Source organism: Triplophysa dalaica, chromosome 7 (genome assembly GCF_015846415.1).
Source record: "Triplophysa dalaica isolate WHDGS20190420 chromosome 7, ASM1584641v1, whole genome shotgun sequence".
In the NCBI taxonomy this organism is placed as follows: Eukaryota; Metazoa; Chordata; class Actinopteri; order Cypriniformes; family Nemacheilidae; genus Triplophysa; species Triplophysa dalaica.
In genome coordinates, this window is record NC_079548.1 from 13,035,357 (window position 1) to 13,060,501 (window position 25,145).

At 38.3% G+C, this 25,145-nt stretch overlaps 2 protein-coding genes across 4 annotated transcripts; one reads left to right on the forward strand and one right to left on the reverse strand.

Annotated features, from left to right (window-relative positions):
• Positions 1 to 302: 302 nt before the first annotated feature.
• On the reverse strand, positions 303 to 3,682 carry aoc2 (amine oxidase copper containing 2). Its single transcript, XM_056753767.1, has 4 exons — positions 2,058 to 3,682; positions 1,336 to 1,621; positions 1,124 to 1,256; positions 303 to 1,012 (listed from the first exon to the last, which is right to left on the reverse strand). Exons 1-4 carry the CDS (start codon positions 3,613 to 3,615, stop codon positions 731 to 733), a joined length of 2,259 nt encoding a protein of 752 aa, XP_056609745.1. The 5' UTR covers positions 3,616 to 3,682; the 3' UTR covers positions 303 to 730.
• A 2,246-nt stretch (positions 3,683 to 5,928) lies between these two features.
• Positions 5,929 to 17,031, forward strand: nbr1b (NBR1 autophagy cargo receptor b). 3 transcript variants are annotated; one of them, XM_056753451.1, is made up of 21 exons: positions 5,929 to 6,146; positions 6,749 to 6,811; positions 6,957 to 6,975; positions 7,066 to 7,088; positions 7,683 to 7,913; positions 9,744 to 9,821; positions 9,987 to 10,183; positions 10,507 to 10,632; positions 10,719 to 10,922; positions 11,222 to 11,381; positions 11,467 to 11,736; positions 11,855 to 11,986; positions 12,086 to 12,161; positions 12,300 to 12,410; positions 12,506 to 12,673; positions 13,267 to 13,458; positions 13,628 to 14,060; positions 14,573 to 14,646; positions 15,239 to 15,314; positions 15,396 to 15,492; positions 15,590 to 17,031. In XM_056753451.1, exons 1-21 carry the CDS (start codon positions 6,045 to 6,047, stop codon positions 15,761 to 15,763), a joined length of 3,006 nt encoding a protein of 1,001 aa, XP_056609429.1. In that variant the 5' UTR covers positions 5,929 to 6,044; the 3' UTR covers positions 15,764 to 17,031. The 3 variants fall into 3 exon arrangements, with proteins under 3 accessions (XP_056609429.1, XP_056609430.1, XP_056609431.1); XM_056753452.1 differs by having other exon boundaries at positions 15,242 to 15,314; XM_056753453.1 differs by having other exon boundaries at positions 7,683 to 7,871.
• The last annotated feature ends 8,114 nt before the right edge of the window (positions 17,032 to 25,145 follow it).

Sequence of the window (25,145 nt, forward strand, 5' to 3'; positions counted from 1 at the left end):
TCCAACCATAGTGATGTTAAACCACCCGCTTACTTGATTTGAGAGACGTACTCACAAAAGATTTATTAGAACAATGTTTCACAACCCAGTTCTTGGAGGCATACCAATAGTAAACACTTTGGATGGTGTGACTCCACAGCTTTGGGAAACACTTTGAGAACAAGCCAAGACAGATGTTTTCCTTAGAAGATGGCATGTTTTGATTTAAATTGCACGTTACATCAACTAGTTGTAATTTTCCATTTAATTATTCGACTTATGTATTCCATTATTGCATGCACTTAAAGAAATATATAGCAAAGTTATAGTCACCCTTGAATTTTTATTGCATGGATGAACATTTTTATATAAAAAACAAGAGTGTATTTGAGAGGGTTATTTTTTCGGTCTCTCGAAATCTACAGAAAAAACATTTGTACAATACAATAAAAAAGTACTTTTTTGTAGAAAAAGCTTTGAAAAAGCACACTGTCTGACGGAAATATTTAACAAATGTAATGCAAATTCCGTGGTCTAAATAGAACAAGAAAAGGAAAAATTGTGTTGACATACAACAGGCAAATTCGGTCACATCACACAATCAATTTCCTAGAAAAAATTTAATACTTTTAAACTATGAATGTTTAAGAGAAGTTTAACATTGTTAAACACAAAGCCATTGAAGATTACTATATTCTTATACTTTTGCTGCATGTATAAACAGCATACATACATACAGTATATCACATTCCTACTCAAACTTCATAACTCCTTCAAAGCCATGGTAAGTAAATGGCTCCAGTGTTGAACTGCACATCTCCTTTTCCATACAGGCCATTTTGTTGTACTCACAGTCACTCTCAGAGCCTGGTGAAAAATACATTCCATCAGGGGAGTTGATTGATGGATCTTCATCAAAGTAGTTGTGGGGTCTGAGGATGACGCCCCCACCGTTGCCAACAGTAACCGTGTTGGGGATGTCCTCTGCATGTGGAATGTGAAGGAATCCAACGGTCACCCAGGCAACCAGGTCCTTGAAAAGACATAAATGAATAGTGACTCCATTGGAAAGTTATGTTGCACTTATAACACGTTACTTCAGAATAAAGCCGTCGGTTTTTGACTGATTTATTGAGTGAGTTACCTCATTGTTGATGGTCTCATTATCTTCAATATATTTGCTAAAGTCAACATATGGGGCCCACATGTAGTTTTGACTATAAAGGCTGCTGCTAGTTTGCTCTTCATCTTTATGCTTGGTTATAGCAACTTTATACCTACAAAAGAAAAAGAGAATAAAGAAATTTCTACAAAATGTACATGTCTCTATATATTGTGTTTGGGTATCGGTCTTACCGAGCCCATGACATGGACTTTTCCTCAGGCTCAGTCTCAGGAAGGTGATCGCCAGCAAAGCTAAACACCTGAAGCCTGTAAGATCGCTGGTGGCCCCAGCGGTTGGTGCGGTTACTGGCTATATGAAGATAACGGGGTGTTTTAGTGTTATACTTCATTGCTGCATCTTTCTCGTTCATGATTTGGTGCTCCACCAGTTGTGGTATTTTTGCTTTACGCGAGGGCATCCACGGCAATATGACCTCATTGAACACCATGTCTTTAGTCTGGAACACATTCTTCACACCTTTAATGAAAAGAAAATGTAACTGTTGTATTTTATGGCCTCATGTTAATGTACCATATTATAGAATGTGATCTCAGCTGATTGTGAAAGTTTTGCCAACGATAAAGCATTATTGATAATGGCTTGATAATAAGGATTATAATAACGTAAGGGACATTTCAGAAGTAAAAATATTTTACTTAATGAATTTGACTATGAATAATCTACAATCAAACAAATAAATAAATGTATGAGACTCTGAATATGTCATCCTCAAAGGATGTATTTCACTATAAGCTCTCAAATAAGCATCATAATTTATGACATTTAAAATATGCGGATTAGACACGGCACAAACGTACCAATAACAACTTATTTTCTTCATAGTCATTTTTGAAGGCCTTTGTTTTGTGGCAAACATATATTTTTTATGACTTTAATGTGTTCTGTTTCTTACCCAAGATATCCAGATCGACCTTGAAGTTGATAAAATGTGTATGGATGTTTCCAAGGACATTTTCTGCAACTTGGTGACCGTACTTCAGACTTCCATCTATCTTATAGGAGGATGATATATAACCAGTGGCATGAACCTTTGCCTCCACGGAGCCACTCTGATAGAAAATAAAGTCCCATATGTAATCGTAGTTACCTATAGCAGTGATAGTACGAATAATTAACGCACTGTTTGCCATACCGCCGAAACCATTATGAAAAAAATCTGAAAAATGTCGCCTGAGAGGTCGGCCCATGTCATGCTCAAAAACGCAGATGGAGTTCCTGGAGCGCAGGGTGACATTTGTATCAATATAACGGTACGTGTCTACATATGTGGCATGGTGAGGACAGTCAATCCCTCGCACCAGCTCGTGCGCAAAGCGACCGATTCCAATACTTGAGTCGAGAAACTTTGTGAGCATCATCCCAGGAGTGAGCGAGCCGTAGACAGACATCGCCTCCTGCACGCTCAGCTCGTAAACGATCCTCTCTCCTTTAAAGCGAATATCAAAAACTCTCATACCGGTCAGGGAGCTCAAACCAAACGCAAAGCTCCAGTTTAGATAAACCACCTCGTTGTTTCTAACGCTGAAACGTTTACCTTGAAGATAATATTGCTGTGGTCCTAAACCGGAGGGTTTATTTTTCGGTTTCAGTGATGCGTAATTCGGGATTTCTTTGAATACAATTTTATTCACAGAACCAGCTTCGTATTTATTTTTGAAATCTTCAATGGAGTCAAAGTATTGTCCATTGTAAAGCACCCTGTCAACTGTCCAGTCTGAAGAGTTGCTGCTTTGGTGGTGGATAAGGATTTCAAAGCCCACGGGATGGATGTACATGCCACTATAGTCACGGAAGAAAGATATCCAGGTTTTGCGGTCCCCAGCCTGTACACCTCTAGGCATGCCCTCATACAGAAGCAAACCCCTCTTTTTTGGGATATAACCAAAACTTTCACGCAGTGGTTTTTCAATTTTTTTAAAAACTTGATCAATTAATGTGAAAAGTTGCGCATACTCCCCGGTTGTTACTGGACGGGCTGTAAAGGGTAAGGTTGCAGTTTTGTATTTCTCCTGGGTAACATCACGATGCTGTAGGGCAGGTAAAAGTCCCACCACGTACTCCTTCAAGTATCCTTGCGCGCCATAGAACACCACGACAGAAGCTTCCCGGGGAGGCTTCGCGCCTCTGCCATCCAGGTAACTGAGCGCATCTTCCTTCTTCGGGAGCAAAAGGTCTATCAAAAAGATGAAATTCTCCGAGGTTTTTGCCGTGGCCGCATGGGAAATCTGCAGGGCTTTTTGAGCCCACATGTAATCGCGCACAGACTTGTACTCCTCTGGAGATAGGTCGGCAAAAATCTGACTTTTATCGGAGTGTTTTACTCTCAGAGATTCTTGAGGTCGGGACAGGCATTTTGGAGTCCTATTCGAATTGATGCATATCAAGACGATGTTGATTATCACTGAGATAAGTCCCAGAAGTATCAACAAGTATTTTAATACAGAATTCATTATGTAAGCGACCACGCCTCTGATAGTAAAGACAGGCGGTCGAGTCGAGAGTGAGACTGTGCAATAGATGAAGTAAAAAACACAGACTGTTACATTACCATTTAGCCACACCCACCTGGGTTGATCCCCTATAACCCACAAATGACCCCACATTTACAGGGTTTTCATGTCTATTCATCTTTATGACATTTTTATCATGCAAGAAAATGTACAGAAAGCCATGCGTAAAAGTACCATTCACGTTTTAACAATGCAATTGCATTACATTTCTTACTGAAAGAATTTAAGTCAAATTGTTAAACAGACAAAAAATTGCGCAAGAAATTTTAATACGTTTCGTATGCATAACATTTCTGCAAACTGTTGCACAAGTCCCTCGTGTTCACATCAAACTGTTTTGCCATTGTGAAGAAGCACAAGCACAGCCGTTCTCAAGTTTGTTTGGATGGTGCTTTTGTGTTTCAGGAAAATAATTGACCGGAAGCTGCCTCGTTTTGTTCTGCTGGACTTTAGCAATGTGAGAGATGTCACAGGTACAGATGGGCACCAAAATTACTAATTATTATTATTTTATTTTTCAGTTAAAGGGCCCAGAGCAATATAAATGATCAGAATTGAAAAAATCGGAACTACAAAAATCGGAACATTGCTGATACCCGACTGATATTTATTTTACAACACGAATACACCAAAAATCCATATGATCAATGTGTTTAAGTTTAAAATACTTTTTTTTTATTTTTAGAATGCTCATAATGGGCATATGACAACGATAACATTCTTTCATTACTTCCAGAGACAACTGGAATTCAGTAATGTTCCTTGAATAGTGGCATCACTGACCTTAACATTCCATGATAATTATCAGCAGCAAATGGATTTGTCTTGTGTTTGCAGATTAAATTACTTCCCACTTGCCCACTAGGTTTTTCCCTGCCTTCAGGCCGAGATAGACCGGGAAAGACTCCAGCACTCTCCACGACCCCTATATAGGTTAAGTGGTATAGCGAATGGATAGATTAAATTACTTTAAACTTTAAGGTCCCATGACTTTATCCAACAGTTTTTAATGGTAATTTGACATAACAAAACCCCAAGAGCTCACAAGTCTGTGCTTCAGTTTTGAACTGCACATGTTTTGTGTCCTGATAGCCAAGTGACCTCATAATGACTTCAGTGGTATTTGTCTGTCCGATAGCATAACCATTGGTCCACATTTAAGTTAACTTTTCTTATTTAAACTATATTTGTATATATTCCTAAATGTATATCTGTTTATTTGTGTGATCATATCTACTCATATGTGTGCTTTTGATGTCTTCATTTCAGTAAAAATTGGTATCCCTGGTCTCTTTCCGGGTCTTGTACATTTAATACACATAAAAAGCATTGATAGACATTGACAGAGCAAGAAAATTAAAATACAGTAATAAAACTAAATATTCACATCTTCTCTATCCATAACTACATTGTCAAAGCACAGGGCAATGACAATAGTGCCCCCTGCAGATTTGACAATATATTGCAGTTGAACCTACTTTTATTTATCAATGCCTTTGTTTGAAATATGACGTACAAACGTATCATAAACATAAAAAACAGCGCTGTTGTAATAAAAAGACTAAATAAACAGAATATACTAGGTAATAATATACTATAATCACACGATTGACAGGAAAGCAAGCAGAAAAATTTAAGAAAGCAGATGGCCAGAAAAACTGGATAGATCACATATCTTGCACAATCCTTCTGTAGACACAGAGCAATACAAATCACTTAAGAGGAATGTGCTTTCTTTGTGTTGCATTAACCAGAGATTTGATTTCACAATATAATAAGAAATGTGTTTAAGTAAGAAGATGTGGAGTATGGTATAAGGTATATATAAGGTAAATACTATTAAATAAAATAATTTTAATAAATAATTACTGAAAAAATGGAGCAAAGATGTAATGCTTCAGCAATAAACTAACGTTGTTGTTGTTAAGACGAATTGCTTATTTTAAAGAGTCAACACTTGTTTCCAGGTCCAGCAGAACGAAAATATATCAATTGTTTTGCTCTTAATTTCTCTCTTTATTATCAATGGAACTAATCGGGTTTCGACATACATTTCGTAAAATAATGTAAAGCGGTTGCCATAACATTTACTTCGATACTGCACTAAAGGAAAATTGCCCTGCCTATAATAAAGCGCTTACGCATCGCTCTCGCGGTACTTTTATGTCATTGGCCGATCATTCAGCCCAGCGTTGAGAACACCTAATGACGTCAGTAACTTTCCTGTCAGCTGATGCTGTGGGTGTGTCAAGTCGCTGATGTAAACAAAGAAGACCATTTTGATCAGAGAAATCTCGAAGGCAGGCCATTGTAAGGCCCCAGAGCTTATATTATACCACCTATGCAACGCTTTAAATAACATTTACGCCATGGACTTCTATATCAACGTGAAAGTGAATTTCCGGGGGAATGCGAAGAGTTTTTTGCTGTCTGGCTCGGAGACGAAGAGTTGGGAGTCAATGGAGGCCATGGTAAGCAGCAGAGGATGATGTGATGTCAGTCCGATTACTCACCTTGATGCCCAAAGCTTTTCTTTCCTCAAGTCCGATCTAATTGAAATATAATTATACTGTATCTTTTTTTACATTCATTATTTGGCATGAGCTGCTATAGATATTGGAGATATATGCGAACGAGTTTCCGACATCGCGCGAAATAAAAACCAGCCATGTATCATTGTACATGGTTGGACATGGTATCATTAGTTATAGTACTATAGTTATAGTATTGTTACTAACCCGATTTGGGCTCTCCAGGTAGACGAAGCTGTCACGTCTTGATCCTAGTACTTGGGATCAGACTGTGTTTCGAAACCTATTAGGCTCTCTTACAAAATATTAGTCAAAATATATATTATCACAGACGTGTTGATACTCAATAATGGTGTCCGGAATTGTTGTTTTTATTCTGGTCTGCGCCGTGTTAATGTCATGTAACGCTGTTATAAAACCTTATTACGATCTGGGGACAGTAAACGATACAGTTGCGACAGATGAGTAAACAGAAAGACATTGTATCAAAGTGTCATGCTTCACAAAGAGGGTTTTGACTTTTGGTTTTGATTCTTTTCTAGGTGAAGAGGTCTTTCGGCCTGTGTCATTTACAATTGACCTATTTCGATGAGGAAAATGAAGAGGTGAGCGTGAACAAGCACTACACTTCTTAAGCTTTTCTGTATTCCTAAAAAACAATATGGGGTTTCAAAAGACTCTGTTTATTTTCAGTATCAATGTCAATTTGTTGAATATTTCTGTCTTTTTTTTTCTAACTGTCTGTTTTAGGTGTCACTTAACAGTCAATGTAAGTATAAATGTTTGTATAGTCAGTTTTCAAAAAAAGCAATGTGCTGTAATGTAGTACATACGTGAACTTTGATTTTCTTGTTTTCAGTGGAATATGAAGAGTCCCTGAAGGTAAAAAAGTATTGCTTGCTTAATATTCACATTCCATTTATGTTCATTCATTTAGCAGCTGCTTTTATCCAAAGCTATTTAAAGGAGTCATTTGACACAGCTAAAACTAATATTCTCGTTTGTTTTAAATGTAATGTGAATAGATGATTTAAGGTTAAAAAACGCAGTATTTTCCACATACCGCTCATGTTTGTCTCTCCTCTTTGCGCCTCTCTGAAACGCGTGGAATCTTTACAAAGCTCATCGCTCTGAAAAGCGAGGTGTGGTATGATTGGCCAGTGTGTAGTGATTGGTCGAATACTGCAAGTGTGTGACGGAAATGTAACGCCTCTTACCATATTTGGAACATGCATGGGCAACTTATAACACACCAAAGACACAGAAAAACATGTATTCGTGCCATATGACGCCTTTAAAAATAGGAAGCATGAAACATGTTGCTTTTAAAGGTTGTAACATGTTAAGAGTGTTATAAAGTACAATTCCCTTTGTTTTAGTATCAGCAAATGCAGAAATCTCCATTGAGCATATGTAACACTGCTCTTTATTTTAATGAATGTGAGATCTCACTGGCATTTTTTTCTGAACCTGTAGAGTGCTGCACGTCAGGGGAACAGACTACAAATGAATGTGTATGAAACGAGGGGCAGCACAGCCAGGGTACCCGGACCAGGTCCACCACCAGGGTCAGGGGTGGGTTTGGGGCAAGTGAAACCCGGCAGTGTTGGAGAACCCAAGAAAGGATTCAGGCCTCCTCAGTACTGCCCTACTTTGGCACAAGTGGTGAGTCGCAAAGTTCAGGCTGCAGTCCCAGAGGAAGGATTGGTAAGATTTTATAACCCAATAGTTTTGCACAAACACTGATGTAGCCACTGTTGTTCACTATTGTTGCTTTTAAGTTGTTACAATTATTTAATATTTGGGTAGTTACCAAACATACCGTATGTGTCCTATTACATGACAGCAAAATTGAGAAGCTATTTTACAGTGATGTAAAAAAGTATTTACACCCTTCCGGATTTATAGTTTTTTGCATACTTGCTATGCTTTAATGATCAAGATCATCAAAAAAAATTTATATTACTCAAAGAAAACCAGAATAAATACAAAATGCTGTTTTTAAATGATGTTTATTAAGGGAAAAAACAATCCAAACATTTCTGACCCTATGTGAAAAAGTTATTGCCCCCCTTGGTAAATCATGAATTAACTAATGAATTGAATAACTGAGTTAAATTTCACTGTTCACACTCAAGCCTAACTAGTGCCAGACCTGTTGAATCAAGAAATCACTTAATTAGAACCTGTCTGACAAACTGAAGTAGTCTAAAGATCTCAAATAGCAACACATCATGCCGCGATCTAAAGAAATTCAAGAACAGATGATAAACAAAGTATGTATCAGTCTAGAAAGGGTCATGAAGCCATTTCTAAGGCTTTGGGACTCCAACAAACCACAGTGAGAGCCATTATCCACAAATGGAGAAAGCATGGAACATTGGTAAACCGTCCCAGGAGTGCCAAAATTACGCCCCGGCCTACCAAAATTACTACAAGAGCACAACGACAACTCGTCCAGGAGGACATAAAAGATCCTAGAACAACATCTAAAGAACTGCAGTGCTCTCTTGCTTCAGTTAAGGTCAGTGTTCATGATTCTACAATAAGGAAGAGACGGTGCAAAAATGGCATCCATGAGAGAGTTCCAAGGCGAAAACCACTGCTGAATGAAAAGAACACAAAGGCTCGTCTCACATTTGCTAAAAACCATCTTGATGATCGGCAAAACTTTTGACAAAGGTTGAACTTTTTGGAAGGTGTGCGTCCCGTACATCTGGTTTAAAACTAACACAGTATTCATAAAAAGAACATCATACAAACAGTCAATCATGGTTGAGGTATTGTGATGGTCTGGGCTGCTTTGCAGCTTCAGGACCTGGACGACTGGCCATAATTGATGGAACCATGAATTCTGCGCTATACCAGAAAATCCTAAAGGAGAATGTCCTGCAATCGGTCCTCAATGATCCAAAACACACCAGCAATTCCAACACTGAATGGCTGAAGAAAATCAAAATAATGGTTTTGGAGTGGCCTCATTAAATCTGTACTTAAATCCAATTGAAATGCTGTGGCATGACCTTAAAAAGGCTGTTCATGCGCGAAGAACCTCCAATATGGCTGAATTAAAACGATTCTGCAAAGTAGAGTTGGTCAAAACTCCTCCACAGCGATGTAAAAGACTTTCGCAAACACTTGATTGCAGTTGTTGCTGCCAAGGGTGACACAACTACTTATTACTCTGGTTTTCTTTGTGTAATATTAAAATTTGTTAGATGTTAGATCTGGATCATTTAAGCATGACAAATATGCAAAAAAACAAATAATCAGGAAGGGGACAAATACTTTTCACACCACTGTATATTGTAAATAGAAATATTAATAAAATTAAATATGATTAATAGTTTGTTTTCAAAATCTTTGCTGTCACAAGACACTTTTTGTCTCCTACCCATTTATTTCCTAATGTTAAACTTGAGTTATCACTAAAACGTGAAAATACTTTCTATTTGAACAAACAAGATGTCTGACTATTCTGACTACAGTAAGTGAATAAATGTGGTATTAATATACAGTACTGTATATGTTTTAAAGGTGCTTGTTAATGAAGCTAAAGGTGGAAAGGTGGAAGATAAGACGCCCCCAGCTTGGTTCACTTCGTATATGGAAAAGGTACAAGAAAGTAGAAATTAAAAACTGACCACTCCCTAATTTTACTATGAGGCATAGTATTCACATGTAGCTTTCATACTTGTAGCAGGCGAGACAAAACCTATCACTAAGCAAACTCGCTCTTTCTCTTTTATTCCCTCTTGAAAAATCTGATGACTGGTACAGTTTAAGGACCAGGTGGTTAGAGAGGCTGTAGAGAAGATTTGTAGGGAGTTTTCCGGACAATGCTGTATTCATAAGCCAGTGGAAGCAGAGACACAGATTCCCGAGGTCACCTCATCCACTCTCCCTGGGGCGCCAAGTTCAGCTCCAGCCTGCAGCAGCTGCCGTGGCCAGACTGCAGGAGGTGGATACCAATGCAGGTTAGAGAGATCTGAATAGTAGATGTCTGTACTTTGATATCAATATTTGCTTCTATTGGATACTAAAAGAAAACAAACATTTGCTTCAGAATTACTTATTTGTTATACAAGTTTCCATTGTAATTTTAAATATTCTAAAGTAAAATCACAGCCAATCAGGAAACAAAGATATTTAACAACGTGGGGTGCAATAGCAAATACAAAGCAAGCGAGCAAGTTTATGTCTTTGGTGTCACTTGGCATTTAGAAACATATTTTTGACTACATTTCGTGCCTGACTGAAATGCATAATATGCAACTTTTCTTTTTACTTTGTTACACAGTGTGTGTACATCCTGCACTCTGTGTGAGCCTTGCAGCTTCTCACACGATCCAAGCCACAACCTCGTGAGAGCCAGAACCCCCCTCTCTATTCCTGAACACGGCTCCCCAGCTCCAGACCACAGCAGGTGGGTCTGATCTCATAAGTGTTTTGAAATAAAGTTCAAAGCAGACCAAAAATACATGAATCAACAAGTGTTTTCTCCCTATAAAGGTTCTACAGAAGGGGTGACCGGAGCTTTCGTAAAGCAGAGAAGCAGCGTCTTAAAGCAGAGAAGCGGCAGCTTAAGGCGGAAGTGAAGGAGATCAGGAAGCAGCTGAGGATGGAGAGGAGAGGGCTGCAGTGGAGCGCAGCTGGTGAGGGAAGCTCCTCACCTGTCCTGTTACAGCCGCGGGCCACACAGGCAAACAGCCCAGAGTAAGAATTGGTCATTCCCTTCAACTGGAGGTTACTGATCTATCAAAGCAAGAGAGCAGGATTATATTAGAGTTACGATCTAGATGTTTTTATGCCATTTTTATAAGAGGGGTCATGTCATATTTACTATTCTCTGCTAATTTCTTTCTCCTCTGGTCTGTTCTTGTAGCCAATATTCAATGAATTATTTAATTTAGACAGGGGAGGAAGATTAAAAGCCAATCATGTGATCAAATCTAATGAAAAACAACTTAATTTAAAATAGAAATTGTTTACCAGCTTTTTGTTTGTGATTGCAGTCGTCCTAAGCGTCCGTGTCCTCTGGCAGTGCCAGCCATGACTGCTCTACTTCTGGATGAAAACCTGCCTGATGGATCACGTCTGCGTCCTGGGACCAAGTTCATCAAATACTGGAAAATGAAGAACAGTGGAAGAATGTGCTGGGACTCAGAGACCAAGGTACACACACACACACACACACACATTCATTATAAAACATACAAACCTGAGTGTGTCATATTTTCGTGTGCATATACTTCCTCAGCTGAAGTTCATGTGGGGGAATCTGGCAGTGGGTTCGGGTGAACGATGGAGAGAGGTTGCGGTACCCACGCTGCAGCCGGGTCAGGTGGGCGTGGTCAGCGTGGCGCTCTGTGCTCCAACATTAGAGGGCACCTATACCTCCCACTGGCGTCTGGCAAATAGGGGCGAACAGTTCGGGCCACGTGTGTGGTGTAGTATCGTTGTGGATCCAAATGCTCCTACAGCTATCTGTGCTGATGGGCTACTGGTGTCTCCCTGCATCACTCCACATGTAAGGCAGCTGGTTATCGATTCATGTAGTGTATACTTAATAGAATTAGAATTGTAACTGTAGTAAATGTTGTTGTTTTGTTACCTGTGGCATGAAATTTATGTTACTGTGCTTTCAGGAAAAGTCTTCCCGCACTCTGGAGAGAGAGGAGAAATCCCAGGCTGCCTCAAGGGACCAACTGCTCTTATCCGTGAACCAAGACTGTGATCAGGAATTCTACATTCCATCTGTGGACTTACTCACAGCTCAGGTATGACAAACAGCATTACAAAGATCTGTTTTGAAAAACTTGTTATGCGAAGAATTTTTGTGTTTGGTGCCAAATCAATTCACACTTTTGTCTACTTAGGATTTGCTGTCTTTTGAACTGCTGGACATCAACATTGTGCAGGAGCTGGAGAGTGTGCCAAACAACACTCCGGCAGGTAGTCTTTTTGAATCGTGTGACGTCTTCCTAATAGTCTTGACTGGAAGTGATTGTTCTGATTCTGTCTCATGGGCTGTGGATATTAATATAATACATTCATTTTGACATTTGTGTCTTTGTGTGTAAATATGTGAAGACATTACTCCATGCATATCACCACTGCCTCATGATGGACCTCTTCAGGAGAAACCAACACTTGGGCTGATTCAAGAAGAAACGGAAGCCCAAGGGCTCAACCCCATCCTAGGTTAACATTTAAACTGTAATCTGAAATATTGTTAGACCATAAGGTTTTGGTTTGCTTAGTTACTTTCTGCAGTTGTTTTGATTTATCTGATGTAGTTTGCACAGATGTGACTCAGGGGATAGAACTAGAGGGAGTTCCAGCCCAAGAGAAAGGAGATGAGAGAATCATTGAGCCTCAGTTTGTGAGTCCGTCTGTCATCCGCTCACTTACCCTCTCTGAAGCTACACAACATGGGACACTTTGTGGACGATGCCCAGCTACAGGTTTGTGATGTTTTTTTTATTTTGAAAGCTTACCTGTACTAGTAACAGTGTTTGTGAAGCTGCATGGCTCTTGATGTCATTGTCAATGTCAGAAAGAATTTCAGTAATTGAAAAATATGACACGCCATTTCAAACACCATTTTCAGTTTTTCTGAATGTACTATTTATAGGTATGTGTTTAGGTATATTACAATCTCGGTTTTATTCTGTAAACTGTGTACAATATTTATCCCAAATATTGTTACTATTTGGATTTATTTGGAGAAAAATGAAAACTGAGAAACAGGTCAAAATAACAGAAAAGATGTTCTTCGATATTTGAGATCTGAAAAAAATACGAAGATAACAAGTTCATATTGACTTTTAAGAAAAAACTACAGTAATATTTTTACACGTATTTAGAAAAAGTTATAAAAATATTGTCTTGTCAATAAATATAAATAATAGTACATTAACAAAACAATGGCACATAGCCCGTGAGTAAAGCTGTAGTCACATACAACATTAATAGTTATTCATAATAAGGAATCAAATTCTTTGTTTGTGGAAGTTGGAAGTAAGATTTCATTTATTGCATTGTCGCTATCTTCCAGTGGTGCGTCCATCACCTCAAGGTTCAGTGTCTCTTTGTGAGAGGAAAGCAGACAGAGTTCCAGAAACTGGGATAATAGCAGTTCATCTGAAAACAGAGGCTGTACAAGTCTCCACCCCTGCTCCACCCCATGAAGAAACAACAGAGATGCCTGCTCCTCTGCTAGCTGTTCCAACAGACCTCATTGCCACAGGTCAGAGAACAGTAGGCCAGTTTACATTACAGTAAATGCTACACACATCTGATCTGATTGTGACAGCAGGAAAAATTAAATAAACATATCTTTTTTTCTGATTATTGCATAATCAGACTTTGTATGAATTGTAAAAGTTAAGCAATAAAGGGTTTGTTCATACATTCAGATGAGGGCCAGGAATCTGACATTGAACAAATCCTGGTGGAACCTGCAACCGAGGAACAGGTAGAGGAAGAAGAGGAGGAACTGGACAGGAAAGAGGAAGTGAAGGATGCAGAAGCAGCTAAGGAAATTCGCAGCAGAACCTCATCAGCCTCCTCGGAAGATTACATCATTATCCTTCCAGATTGCTTTGACACCAGCCGTCCACTAGGGGAGTCCATGTACAGCTCAGCCATGTCCCAACCTGAAGAAGAGCCTGCGGAGGGAGCTATAGTGGGAGAGAAGCTAGAACCGGTGGAGGCTGCAGAGCTCCAGAGCCCTACCGCTGCTGCAGTTAATGCAGATGCTAATGACATGCTCTGTGCCTCTCAGACTCTGGACGCCGTGCCTCTGACTCCTGTGATCGTTGTGGCACCCAAACCCTCGATCAGTTCCTGGTGAGTTTATACAATTGGAAGTATACAGCTGCAGAAAAAATGAAGAGACCATTCAAAATATTTTTTTAATCAGCATTTCTAGATGTAATGTGGCCATTCGAGGCCAGTGTCTTTTGTTAAATACATGTACAGATATTACTGCTGTATTGTTTAAAAGTGAATAAGAACTTTTCGGTGCAGTATTTGAGGTCTGAAAAAATACTCCAGTTTTAATTTTCTGCAAATAGAAATGGAAACAATATTTTTATTTGAAATTTGGGAGAAATACTGTTAGCAGTTCACAGAATTAAACAAAACTGATCTTTTTACCTAAACACACCTATAAATAGTAAATTCAGAAAAACTGAAAATAATTTTGAAATGGTCTCTTTATTTTTTCCGTGGCTGTATATACAAAATATATTTTATATACTCATTGCTGCCTGGGTTGCTTGGGCCACACACTATGGTTAAATTAAAAAATATAATAATGTATTTATGTCAATAAAGCTAAATTAAACATGTATACACAGCCCAGAGGTGAAGAATGGAGCAGAAGACCAAGAGGAGAATGATCCTAGTGAATCAGAAGACCCCAAAGGGAACGGTGGGTGGTGAATATTACAGCAATAAGTTACAAAGAGCAGTGCAGAGAGTAATTTACCATGAATATGGGTGTTCAAATTTAAAAAGACTAATATGTGATCAAAAGTGAATTTCTTTCTTTCAAATAACAATGACTAGTTTATGATTTGTGGCTTATGATATTGGTCCAACTACAGTAGGCCAGAATTCAGTAGGAAAGTGTTAAAAAATTTGTGAAAAATGCCAAGTATGATATATATATAATTGTATATTTTGTTATATATAATATTTCACCCTAGTATATAATATTCTGCCATCATTTATTCAACCTCATGTCTTTAATATCCCATATGACACAAATGATATTATGAGAAATGTCTTTTGTAGTTTTGTGTTCATTTAATGGAAGTCAGTGCTGTTTGGTTACCAATATTCTTTATTGAGCCAACAAGATATTTATTGTTCTGCAGAAGAAAGTCATAAAGGTTTGGAATGAGGTTGAGAAATTATTTCACTTTAGTGTGAACTCTCATTTTAACTACAAAAATGAAGTAATTTGGAAGCACACAATGAAGCCATAGAGAGTTAATCTGTGTTAATCTTTCAATTTGTAGTAGATGCTAATCCTAATCAATCTGACCCTGAAAACTCACCCGTGACTGCAGCAAAGTCTGAGACTGAAGAGCTCAGGTAAATCACACCAAACACTATCAATAAAAGTGATTTAATGTAGCATTTCTCATTCTCACATTCTCACTTGTGTTTCTTCAGAGCTAATAGCATCACAGGTGGACTTGTGAAGGGAGCCCTGTCTGTAGCAGCATCTGCCTACAAAGCTCTGTTTACTGGACAGACGGGTTCTGAGAAGGTATGCTTAATGTTGTTTAAATAGTATCTAAAGGGAGAATCATGAGACCATAGAAGTGCTATAACATAAATGAATAATACTGCACGGTGGTATGTAGCTTCCAGAAGATGCAGTATCTCACGATGCCATGATGGCCGTGCTGGTAGAGATGGGATTCGGTGACCGAGCTCTGAATCAGCGTTTGCTGCAGAAACACAACCGCAACCTGCTTGATGTGGTAAACGAACTGGTCCAGATGACCGACAACGACTGGTACACCACACGCTACTGAGACGCTCTTCAGTACTTCTGTTCCTATATCTTTTAACTTCTGTCTCTCTTCCTCTGTGCAAAGCAGCCCATTCCACAATACAGACTCTTGTTTCATCTGGGTTGTAAATGATGATGTGTTTGAATCTGTCTGCTCCAATGTGTAATGGATAATCATTAGAGAACCAGCTCATCTCCATTATAATCGTGCTTATTAAAGTTTGTCAGTAGTGGGCATTATTGTTATTATAAAGGCGATCATGGGTAGCTTATGAAAACTAATACAGGAAGTATTATTCCAAAACAATCTAAACGATGTCTTGCTTTAAATGAAACAATGACTTGAAAGAATAGTGTACTTTACCAGAAATCCTTCTGTTAGTTATGCGAGTATGAAAAGCTGTGCGATGTGATTATTTATCATATTTAAATGAGTCGTTTCTGTTACAAGTTAAATGTGCAATAGATTTGGCTTTGTGTAGACTATGTGTTTATTATGAGCCAAGACCAAATAGACTTAACATGGATGACAAAATTACTCTTCACTTGTGGAGATTGTTTAAACTTTTAAAATTTGTAGCACTTCATGCTTATACATGATGAAATTATTATTCTTTTTAAAACTGTTAATTGGTTCCTAAAAGGTTCATGTAATAGGGCAAATATTGCACTTTGCAAATGCGTTGCTATTTGTACGTCAGTTGTCCAAAGGTCATGGCTTGAAACTAGCAATGCATTTCAAGAGTTTAAATGGGGCTGGAATTATGTTGATTTAATGTATGCTTCAATTGTTTAAGTACAGCAAAGGCAATCATGAAATATATACTCTAATTTTAATGAAAATGGTGAGAGACCTAAAAAACGCATATCCTTCATTCCAATACCAGAAAACTGAATCATGCAAATGACATATATTTTGGTAATTAAATCGCTCTTGTATTTAGTGTAATGAAGATAGTATCTGAAAGCTTTTCTTTAGCGAGAGATTTTGAAACTACCTTATGGCTAGAGTGAACAGCATTCCCTGTTAAACATTAAGCGTCACCTAATTTTCAGAAAGTGGTTATTTAAACCAATACCTGATTGTTTTTCTAGTGCTATGGTTTATCTGTATGGTTTTAGCACATTCCATATGAAAAGCAGTAGTTCGGTTTTGGATTGATCTATTCCGATCATCTGCTTCTGAAGCATATTCCATGGAGACAGCAGCTCCACATAGTCTTTGCTCATGTCATGGGCAAAGTCTAATGTACACATATGTCTGTAATAAATATACTTATAAATGCCTTATTCTTCTGTTTTTTTTAAAAAAATATGAAAACAAGTAAACAGAACACTACGAAGTAAAACTTTCTTTTGCAACAAATTATGTTTGGTTACACTTTACACATCTTTATAACTCCCATTTATTCATATTTAGCTTAGTAAGTTCAAATAGTTTTGCTTTATGGTGTGTGTTTCTACATGATTCTACCATGATTTTCAGGTGTATTAAAGCATCAAATCAGCAAAAGAAATAAGGATAAGATGTAATGGTGTTCACTGTTTGCTAAAGAAACTACTGTTTTCATAGAAAAAAAGATCTTTATTTACCTTATTTAAGACATCTCAACACCACATGGGATGTGATGCAGGATTTGGTTATATGAATGAGAACATGAGTATAATTAAAGTCGTACATAAAAAGCAAGTTTAAACTAAGGAGTAACCTCTTAATGACACAAAAATAACTAATTAAAAATGACTTTTTCTTTTAACTAAATAAACTGAACAACGTCTACTGTAATGATACACTGCAAATAACTAATATGAAAAAGAGAAGTTCAGTACTGTGTGAAATAAAGAGTACAAATAACACTCTGGACTTCTGAAAATAACAAGTTTCTGATAAGATCATTGACATCTCACACATACTTATTGTGCATAAAGAAAAAAAACATGAACAAAGTAAAATACAAGTAAATAAACCACTCTTTTACTACAATAACATTACAGTTATCAGTACATAACAAATATACATTTTTTTTAGTATTTTAATATGTATTCAAGATGATATATATACTGTGTATACATATAGACCTACTGTAACAGTAATGGAGGTATATGAATGTTGCTTTTTTAGCTGTCGTTGTTAAAGGGAAAGTTCACTCAGAAATTAATTTTCAGTCATCATTTACATACCCTTTGTCATTTCAAACCTGAATTATTTCTTCTGCATAACACAAAAGATATAAAAAATAATTGTACCAATAAGTATTGGTAGTCCAACCTATTGACATCTCAATAATCTGTGTCCAAACAATACAAGTCAATGATTACCACCATTGTTTGGTTAACAACATTCTTCAAAATATCTTCTTTTTTAGTTGTGTCCTGAAGAAGCAAAAGTCATACAGGTTTGAAATGACAACATTCTTTTTTGGGTGGACTATCCCTTTAAGATCTATTTTTAGCATAGTCAACTGTTATTTTGTGCATTCATATTAACGTAATCATTCTCTGATTCATCTGAGGACACATCCAATTCAACAACGTTCATATGAGTGTAGTCATCCTCATCATCGTGTTTAAAGTTTACATAGACATCCTCATCATCCTCTTCATCTCTTATGTTTAAATGCACATTAACTGCACCTTGGTGTACTGCATGAGAAGAAAATTGAACAAGAGTTACTCAACTTTATTCATACATGTAAACTCACTTCAAATGAATTGTGTTTGGGCCAAAACGTTTCTTACCTTGTGAAAAGTGCACCTTGCGTGTCTTGTTCCGTCTCCTTTTGAGTAAAATTACTATAAGAGCAGCGAATAAGAGAAGAACAGCAGATACCAAAGCACTGATGACAAGATGTAAGGAAGCTGAGAGAGAGAGAGAGAGAGAGGAAGAGAGAGAGAGAGAGAGAGAGAGAGAGAGGGAGGGAGGGAGAGGTTAATCCATGTGCACGAGCAGTTAATCTTGTGTGCTCCTTTAAACAATAATTTACCTGTGACAGTGATGAGCAGTCGGTCAGAAGAAGCGGATTTGAAGGTTCTTGCAGACACATTCACTGTATATTCACAACTGTAGTTTCCCTGATGTGAATAATCTGCATCAGAAAAGGAGAAGAGTGCTGAGAATTCGACGTCTTGTGGGAATATTGACTGATTGACAATATTTGCTCCATTGAACAGGTAGAAGAAGCCTCCAGGATATTGAGGTTCAGAGGAACAGTTAATGGTGAAGCTGTGACCTCTGGTGACCACTGAACCCTGAGGGCCCAAAACAAACCCTACTTTGGGATCCCAGAGAGAAATGGTTGGCTGCTGCAGGTTCACTAGAAAACAAGAGGCACACATCTTAGTTGTTGCAGATGCAGAGCTGGATCTCAGTACATTAGACAGGATGAGTCATATAGGCTAAAATCAGAGGTCTGTTGAATGGGGACACAGGACACAAATACATGTTTGTGAGCCTTAAAACAACAAAATTATTTTAAAAAGTATATATGAAAAATATACTCACCCACGATGATTTCAATTGGTTTACTTATGGAAGAATTGACCCTTGCGGTGTAATTGCTGCAAGAATAACCACAGCTATACTGGCCCTGATGTGAGATGTCTACTGCCATTTGGAAAGTCATTGACTCAGATACACTTCTTTGGAAGGGTAGGTTTTGATACAGGTAGAATTCATCATCTTCACAGCATCCTTGATAAGTTGTACAATTGAACTGAATTTTTTCCCCAGGAGATACAGCTGAATGTGTAACTGAAAGGGTGGGCTCTATCAGATCCGCTGTACAAACAACATCATGTCATAATGACAGCAGTTTTCTTAAACCACTGTGTTTGCAGTGCACCCAACATCATCTGGACAATTCAGCCCATATTACAAACAGTGTTTAATTACTAAAACTTGGAAAAAATCTAATACATAAATACCATACATGTTATACATTCAAATTACAAATGGAGTTAATATGGTATATGCTGGAATATAAGTTTATTTCTAGCGCCTCAGACTTTGTATGCAGCCATCTTTTGAAATACGTTTAGAAAATGTCAGATTATAGAAAAAGTCTGCAAATGTACAAGAAAAACATGGAAAACATGTCATTTTATAGAAAAAAATATTATTTTGCGGCATACTTCTGCCGCCCAGCTGCTGGAAAATTTCATGTTTGCAGTGAAAGTTAGGGAGCAGGGCTTGTCTCAAAATTGACAACACAGATCAGTTTATAGCTCAATATAGTTTTATGTGTTTATATCTCAACACCTGATTGGTCTGATGGGATTCAACCCAAATTTAAAGATATTTCACATTCAAACTTTTACTTACAAGATTGGGAGCAGGCATATGAGGCACTAGCTGTTGGGGTGAAATATAACATTGATGTTAATCATAAACAGTTATAAGGTGATTTTATTTGTAAAAAGTTTGGTATCAGTAAAACAATTTCTCATTTAGTGATCTAGATAAAAAACGTTCTTTTTCACTGTTAAGTGCTGTCACTCTGCTACTGCCAACTTCCGTCACAACCACAAGTCTCTCAGATGAGCTAACCAACTACTCGCTCAGTAACGCTTAAAGATGGACGTGGCTTCTGTGTTGCTGCCCTGTGGTTATAGACTACTGTTCATATGATCCTCTTAACGTTATAACATATATTCACAAGATATTCTCCTCTCTCCTGATGTACATTACTTTCCTTAAAAAGTAACTTCACAACGGTTTTTGAAAGCAATAGACACATTCGTTTTTTTTTGCCAAAGATCATTAACATTTCAGAAACTTTGTGAGAAAATGTAATTTCTGGTAAGCTGGTGGTGGTATAAACGTCATTAACTTATATACTTAACATCAAATTATATTTCACTAATAAAGCAAATCAACAGTTATCATTAAACATTTCTCTAAACTGCAAATCTTGAATTTGTCTTGGGTTTAAATACATGTTTATTACCTTAGGTCAAAATACTTATATGTAACATATCCATATACAGAATGAGCATATTATGCATTAAGTAAAATATACACGTGATTATTTGAAGAATTGAATTTTGACATTTCTCAAGCCGATTATAAATATATATAAATACATTTTAAAAATATAATTTACCCAAAATCAATGTGAGAAGAGACCTCAGCATAATGATCCTTTGTTCCCTTTTAAAATGTACTGAACATATGAAGTGTGAGTATCTTTGCTGTCTTAAAAAGATATGCAGCTATAACATTTGTCCATGATCGTGCCACAACCACTTCCCTTTTGTAGACTTTGTTGTTTTTTCTCAAAGTTTTAAATTTCGTTTTCATCTTAAGACATATGGTAGTTCTTTTATATGGATGCTATTAGGGCATCTACAAATTGCTGCCTGTTTATCAGTTCAGTCATGACAACTATCGGTATACATGTTATCATCTTAGGGGTCATGACATGAAAATGTATTTGGTGTTGGCGAAACTATATCTGCTTACCCTGCAGCTGCAGAGCAAGAGTACAGACTTTCTACAGCAAATACACACATGCTTCAGTGAGAATCAACGTGAGCCTTTTACAATTTTAGGCATTTTTAGGATAAATGGGTATAGAAAGGGGTGGTTGATTGTTGGCATGCAGTGACATACAGAAAATGATAGTGCCCCTTGTATGGTTAGCAGTTCAGCCTCATTGGGTGTTTCAGCCCTTTATCACAGACACCCTCAGCCAAGGGAGGCCCAGCGCAGGTTGATCAGACCTGGATGTGTGTCGCATTGTTGCATGGTCATTTGCCACTCCATGCTGTGTCCATTCGCCTCAACCACAGCCAGTGGCTTCTTCTTTCCACACCACTGGCCAGTTCTTAAATATGCTACACTGGACCTGTCCTCTGAACCCCACTTCCTGTGTCAATTAGCTCATCCAGATTAGTGGGTGCAGCCTCAACAACACTTGCTTTGCTGGTAGCTCGGTGGCATCACACCTCAACGCAACCATAGGCGCCAAACCGTTGGCTACGGCTGTTCTAGCCCCACTGGCACCGTTAATGTATGCTCAGTGCCCCCAGTTTCGTTTGGCATAACATTACACCACACAACCAAAATCAACATAATCATTCGTGCCAACCTGTTAGCTAAGGCTGTTCTAGCCCCTCGGGCACTGTTAATGGATGCTCAGTGCCCCAGGTCCATATGGGTTAAAATTACACCATTTAATTATGGGGTCATTTGGCAGCCCATATTGTGTCCTTCCGTTTCAACCACAGGCAGTGGCTACTTCTCTCAGAAACAGTCACAAGTTCTTTGACTACCGTCTGTTGGGCCTGTCCTGTGATCCCCACTTCCTTTAGTAGCCTTTTAGTGGAATTGGAGACAAAGCCCCTGTAGTCCACTACCACTAGGAACCCTTTCGCTGTCCTGTCCCGATCTTCACCCACCGCTTCCAAGTTGGCTTACAGGAGATTTTTTTCTTTCAAATGATTCATTAATGGCCTCTTCCCTAGGTAGAGTCAACTATGATGACTATTCAACTGGAACTGGACCACAGAACCATGTCTAGTCGCAGATTGGTCGGTGTGATTTCCAAGGGGAAAGGAAGTATGTGGTTTAAATCAACTCGCATTTCATTTAAACCACAGTCCAATCCCTGGCTGTACTCAGCAGACATGAATGTTGGGATGAGAGTTGCCTTTGTAGCGAGTTTACCTTGGCGTTTTTTGGGGGATGGCATTTGCTGCTACTCTTTTGGTCTCTACTGTCGCATCCAAGCACTTTGGTCCTTGTTTATGGCACCGTGTGTATCGCCCCTGTGTCAAGCTCTTCTTAAAACCCACAAGAATATCTTTAAGGTTTCAGGAGCTGCACATAGGTGGCAGACTGGATCCTGTGCACTCCAAACATGGAGATTTTTTGGTGAGGGCAGCACATCAAATGTAGCTCTTATGACAAAATTTAGCCTGTTTGTTTCCATACTCCACAGCTCTTTTCAATTGATTTTGCGCCGTTCAATGCCTTCCCACCTAATCCAGCAGCCTTGCTGGGCTTGAGACGACCGCTCTGGCGCATCAACTTGCTTCCTCTTGGCGCCAAACTTCCTCCACCACCAGGTGACGCTGTTCCTTTGGTATTGCTTTGACGCCATGTGGGTCTGGTTGATCCCAAACCAAGTTCCCCCCTGCCATATTGAACTTATCCCACTATGTCCCTATGTCTGAGGGCTGCCTTCGCATCTGCTGCTGCTCTTGCTGGGTTCCATTTCCTCCCTGTCCCTACTGTTGGAGCAGCATCTCTAACACAGGGATCAAAGGATTCTTTGAGCGTCATCTTGAGCCTTGTATTGGTGCATCTATACACCTTTGTACAGAACCTGTCATTGGTAAGCCGGCCCTTGACAATAGAAATGCTGCAGGATTTGCTGGGTTTGATCTCCATCTGTGCCCAACTAATGTTCTCCTGGAGCTTATCCAGCAGCTGCTTTGTACATGCTTTGGTTGTTGTGATGGTTGTCATGTCATCCATGTATGCCCTGATTGGAGTTAGGCGCAACTCATTAAAAATATTTTTTTATTCTAATTGTTTTGTTTGAAATAAAATTGTTTCCACTCAACAGTTCTTTGCAGAGGTCTACCGGAAGTAAAGATTATGTTGTTGTGGATGAAACTCTCTATAAGGATTCAAGTCATAGGTCCAAGAACATAATTGTCAAGGCTCATTCTTGAACTTGGGCCTCTGGCATGAGAGATGACCTGTTAACACAACGAGCCAGAAGGGAAGACAGACCAGGAAAGTTTTATTTACAATAATGAAAAATCCACAAAGCCAAAAGGTAATTACAAATGCTATGCCAATGGTAATTCACTTAAATAACAAGGAAAGTCCAAAAATCAACTACCAAATTGCTCAAAAATGCAGAAAGTTCCAAAATAGAGAATCCATAGAAATTCAAAGGCAAATCAAATATAACAAGGCAATCCATAATTATAAAAGACACGAATCCAACAAGGCAAGGACTTTGGAATTTAAACATTTAAACACCAAGCAAATGAACAACAAAACTGACAACTTGAATACAATCAAAGAAATTAGGCACAGGTGAAATGTCAAAACTCTCAAACTAGTCTAGTCCAACACAATGACAAAATGAAGGCCACAAATGGTCAAATCAGGAAACAGAAGGCCATAACCAGGGCAACAATATATTTTGTACAGTAACAGCTTACTTGTAACCCAGAGTTTAATAAGATAATACCAGTTTGATTCTCACTGCCTGCAGATAATGATTGGGGTGCCCTTGAGGAGGGCACCTTACCCCCAGTTCCTACACTAGCACTGCAGTGATAGCTCCAGTGTAACCAGAGACCAGGACCTCAAGAGTGATGGGTATATATCACTGAATACACGTAACACACTGGTCAACTTTAGTCTCATCATGTGTTGCAGTCTGTGATGAAAATTGCATTCACTAAATAATTCTTTAGACAGCTAAGATCATAGAGTGACTATACGTGCCATTTTTCCATGGACACGTCCTGGCCAGGATTTCAAGTGGGTCCTCCGGACATTTGTCAACCGCATACATCATCGAGGTTCTCACATTTCAGTTAAAAAAAACATAATTTAAACCTATATTTCTCTTAAGACGTAGAATCATTGTAGTTTCATTCTTACCTTGAAATAAAACGTTGCTTTTCTGAAATAAAACCTGAAATAATAAACCTTGATGATGTATGCATGGACAATGCGACCTCCGGAGAATATATCCGATATCGTGGCCAGGACATGTCTGGGAAAAATGGCACACGTGGTCACTAAAAGATTATTGATTTTTTGTTGAATTGTATTTTCCTAATATTATTGTAACGGTAAATCAGCAATCTGTGTCATCTCACTCAAAACTTTCATAAAGGTCAACATCAGATTTGCTTTCTTCCACAGTTTTGTTTTCTATAATTTGCACATAGACCTGTTGAGAATCATCTGTGTCCACATCGATATAGTCCTGTTCTGAATGATCTAAGTCCACATTAACATAGTCCTCTTCTGAGTCATCACAGCTGACATTCCTACACTCGGCCTTAACATCAAACTGCACATTTTCATAGTCATTTTCATAGTCATTTTCATCGTCCTCTTCATTTTTGGTGTCACAGGTTACACCTTCATATGTATTACCTGCACCTACAAACATTGCAAAGTGACTTGTTTGAAACACACAGCTACTGGAAGGACATTCAAATAGCTTTTTCTATAAAATGCAACACAATATTACCTTTCCAATAGGAGCACTTTGTATGAGCTTCATTATTCTTTTGCTTTTGTCTTCTCTTCAACAGAAAGAAGATTATGAGAACTGAGAAAAAGAGAAGTACACCTGACACCACACCACCAATGACAGGAAACAGGGAGGCTGAAAGAGAGACATTTTAAAGTTACATTTTCTTAA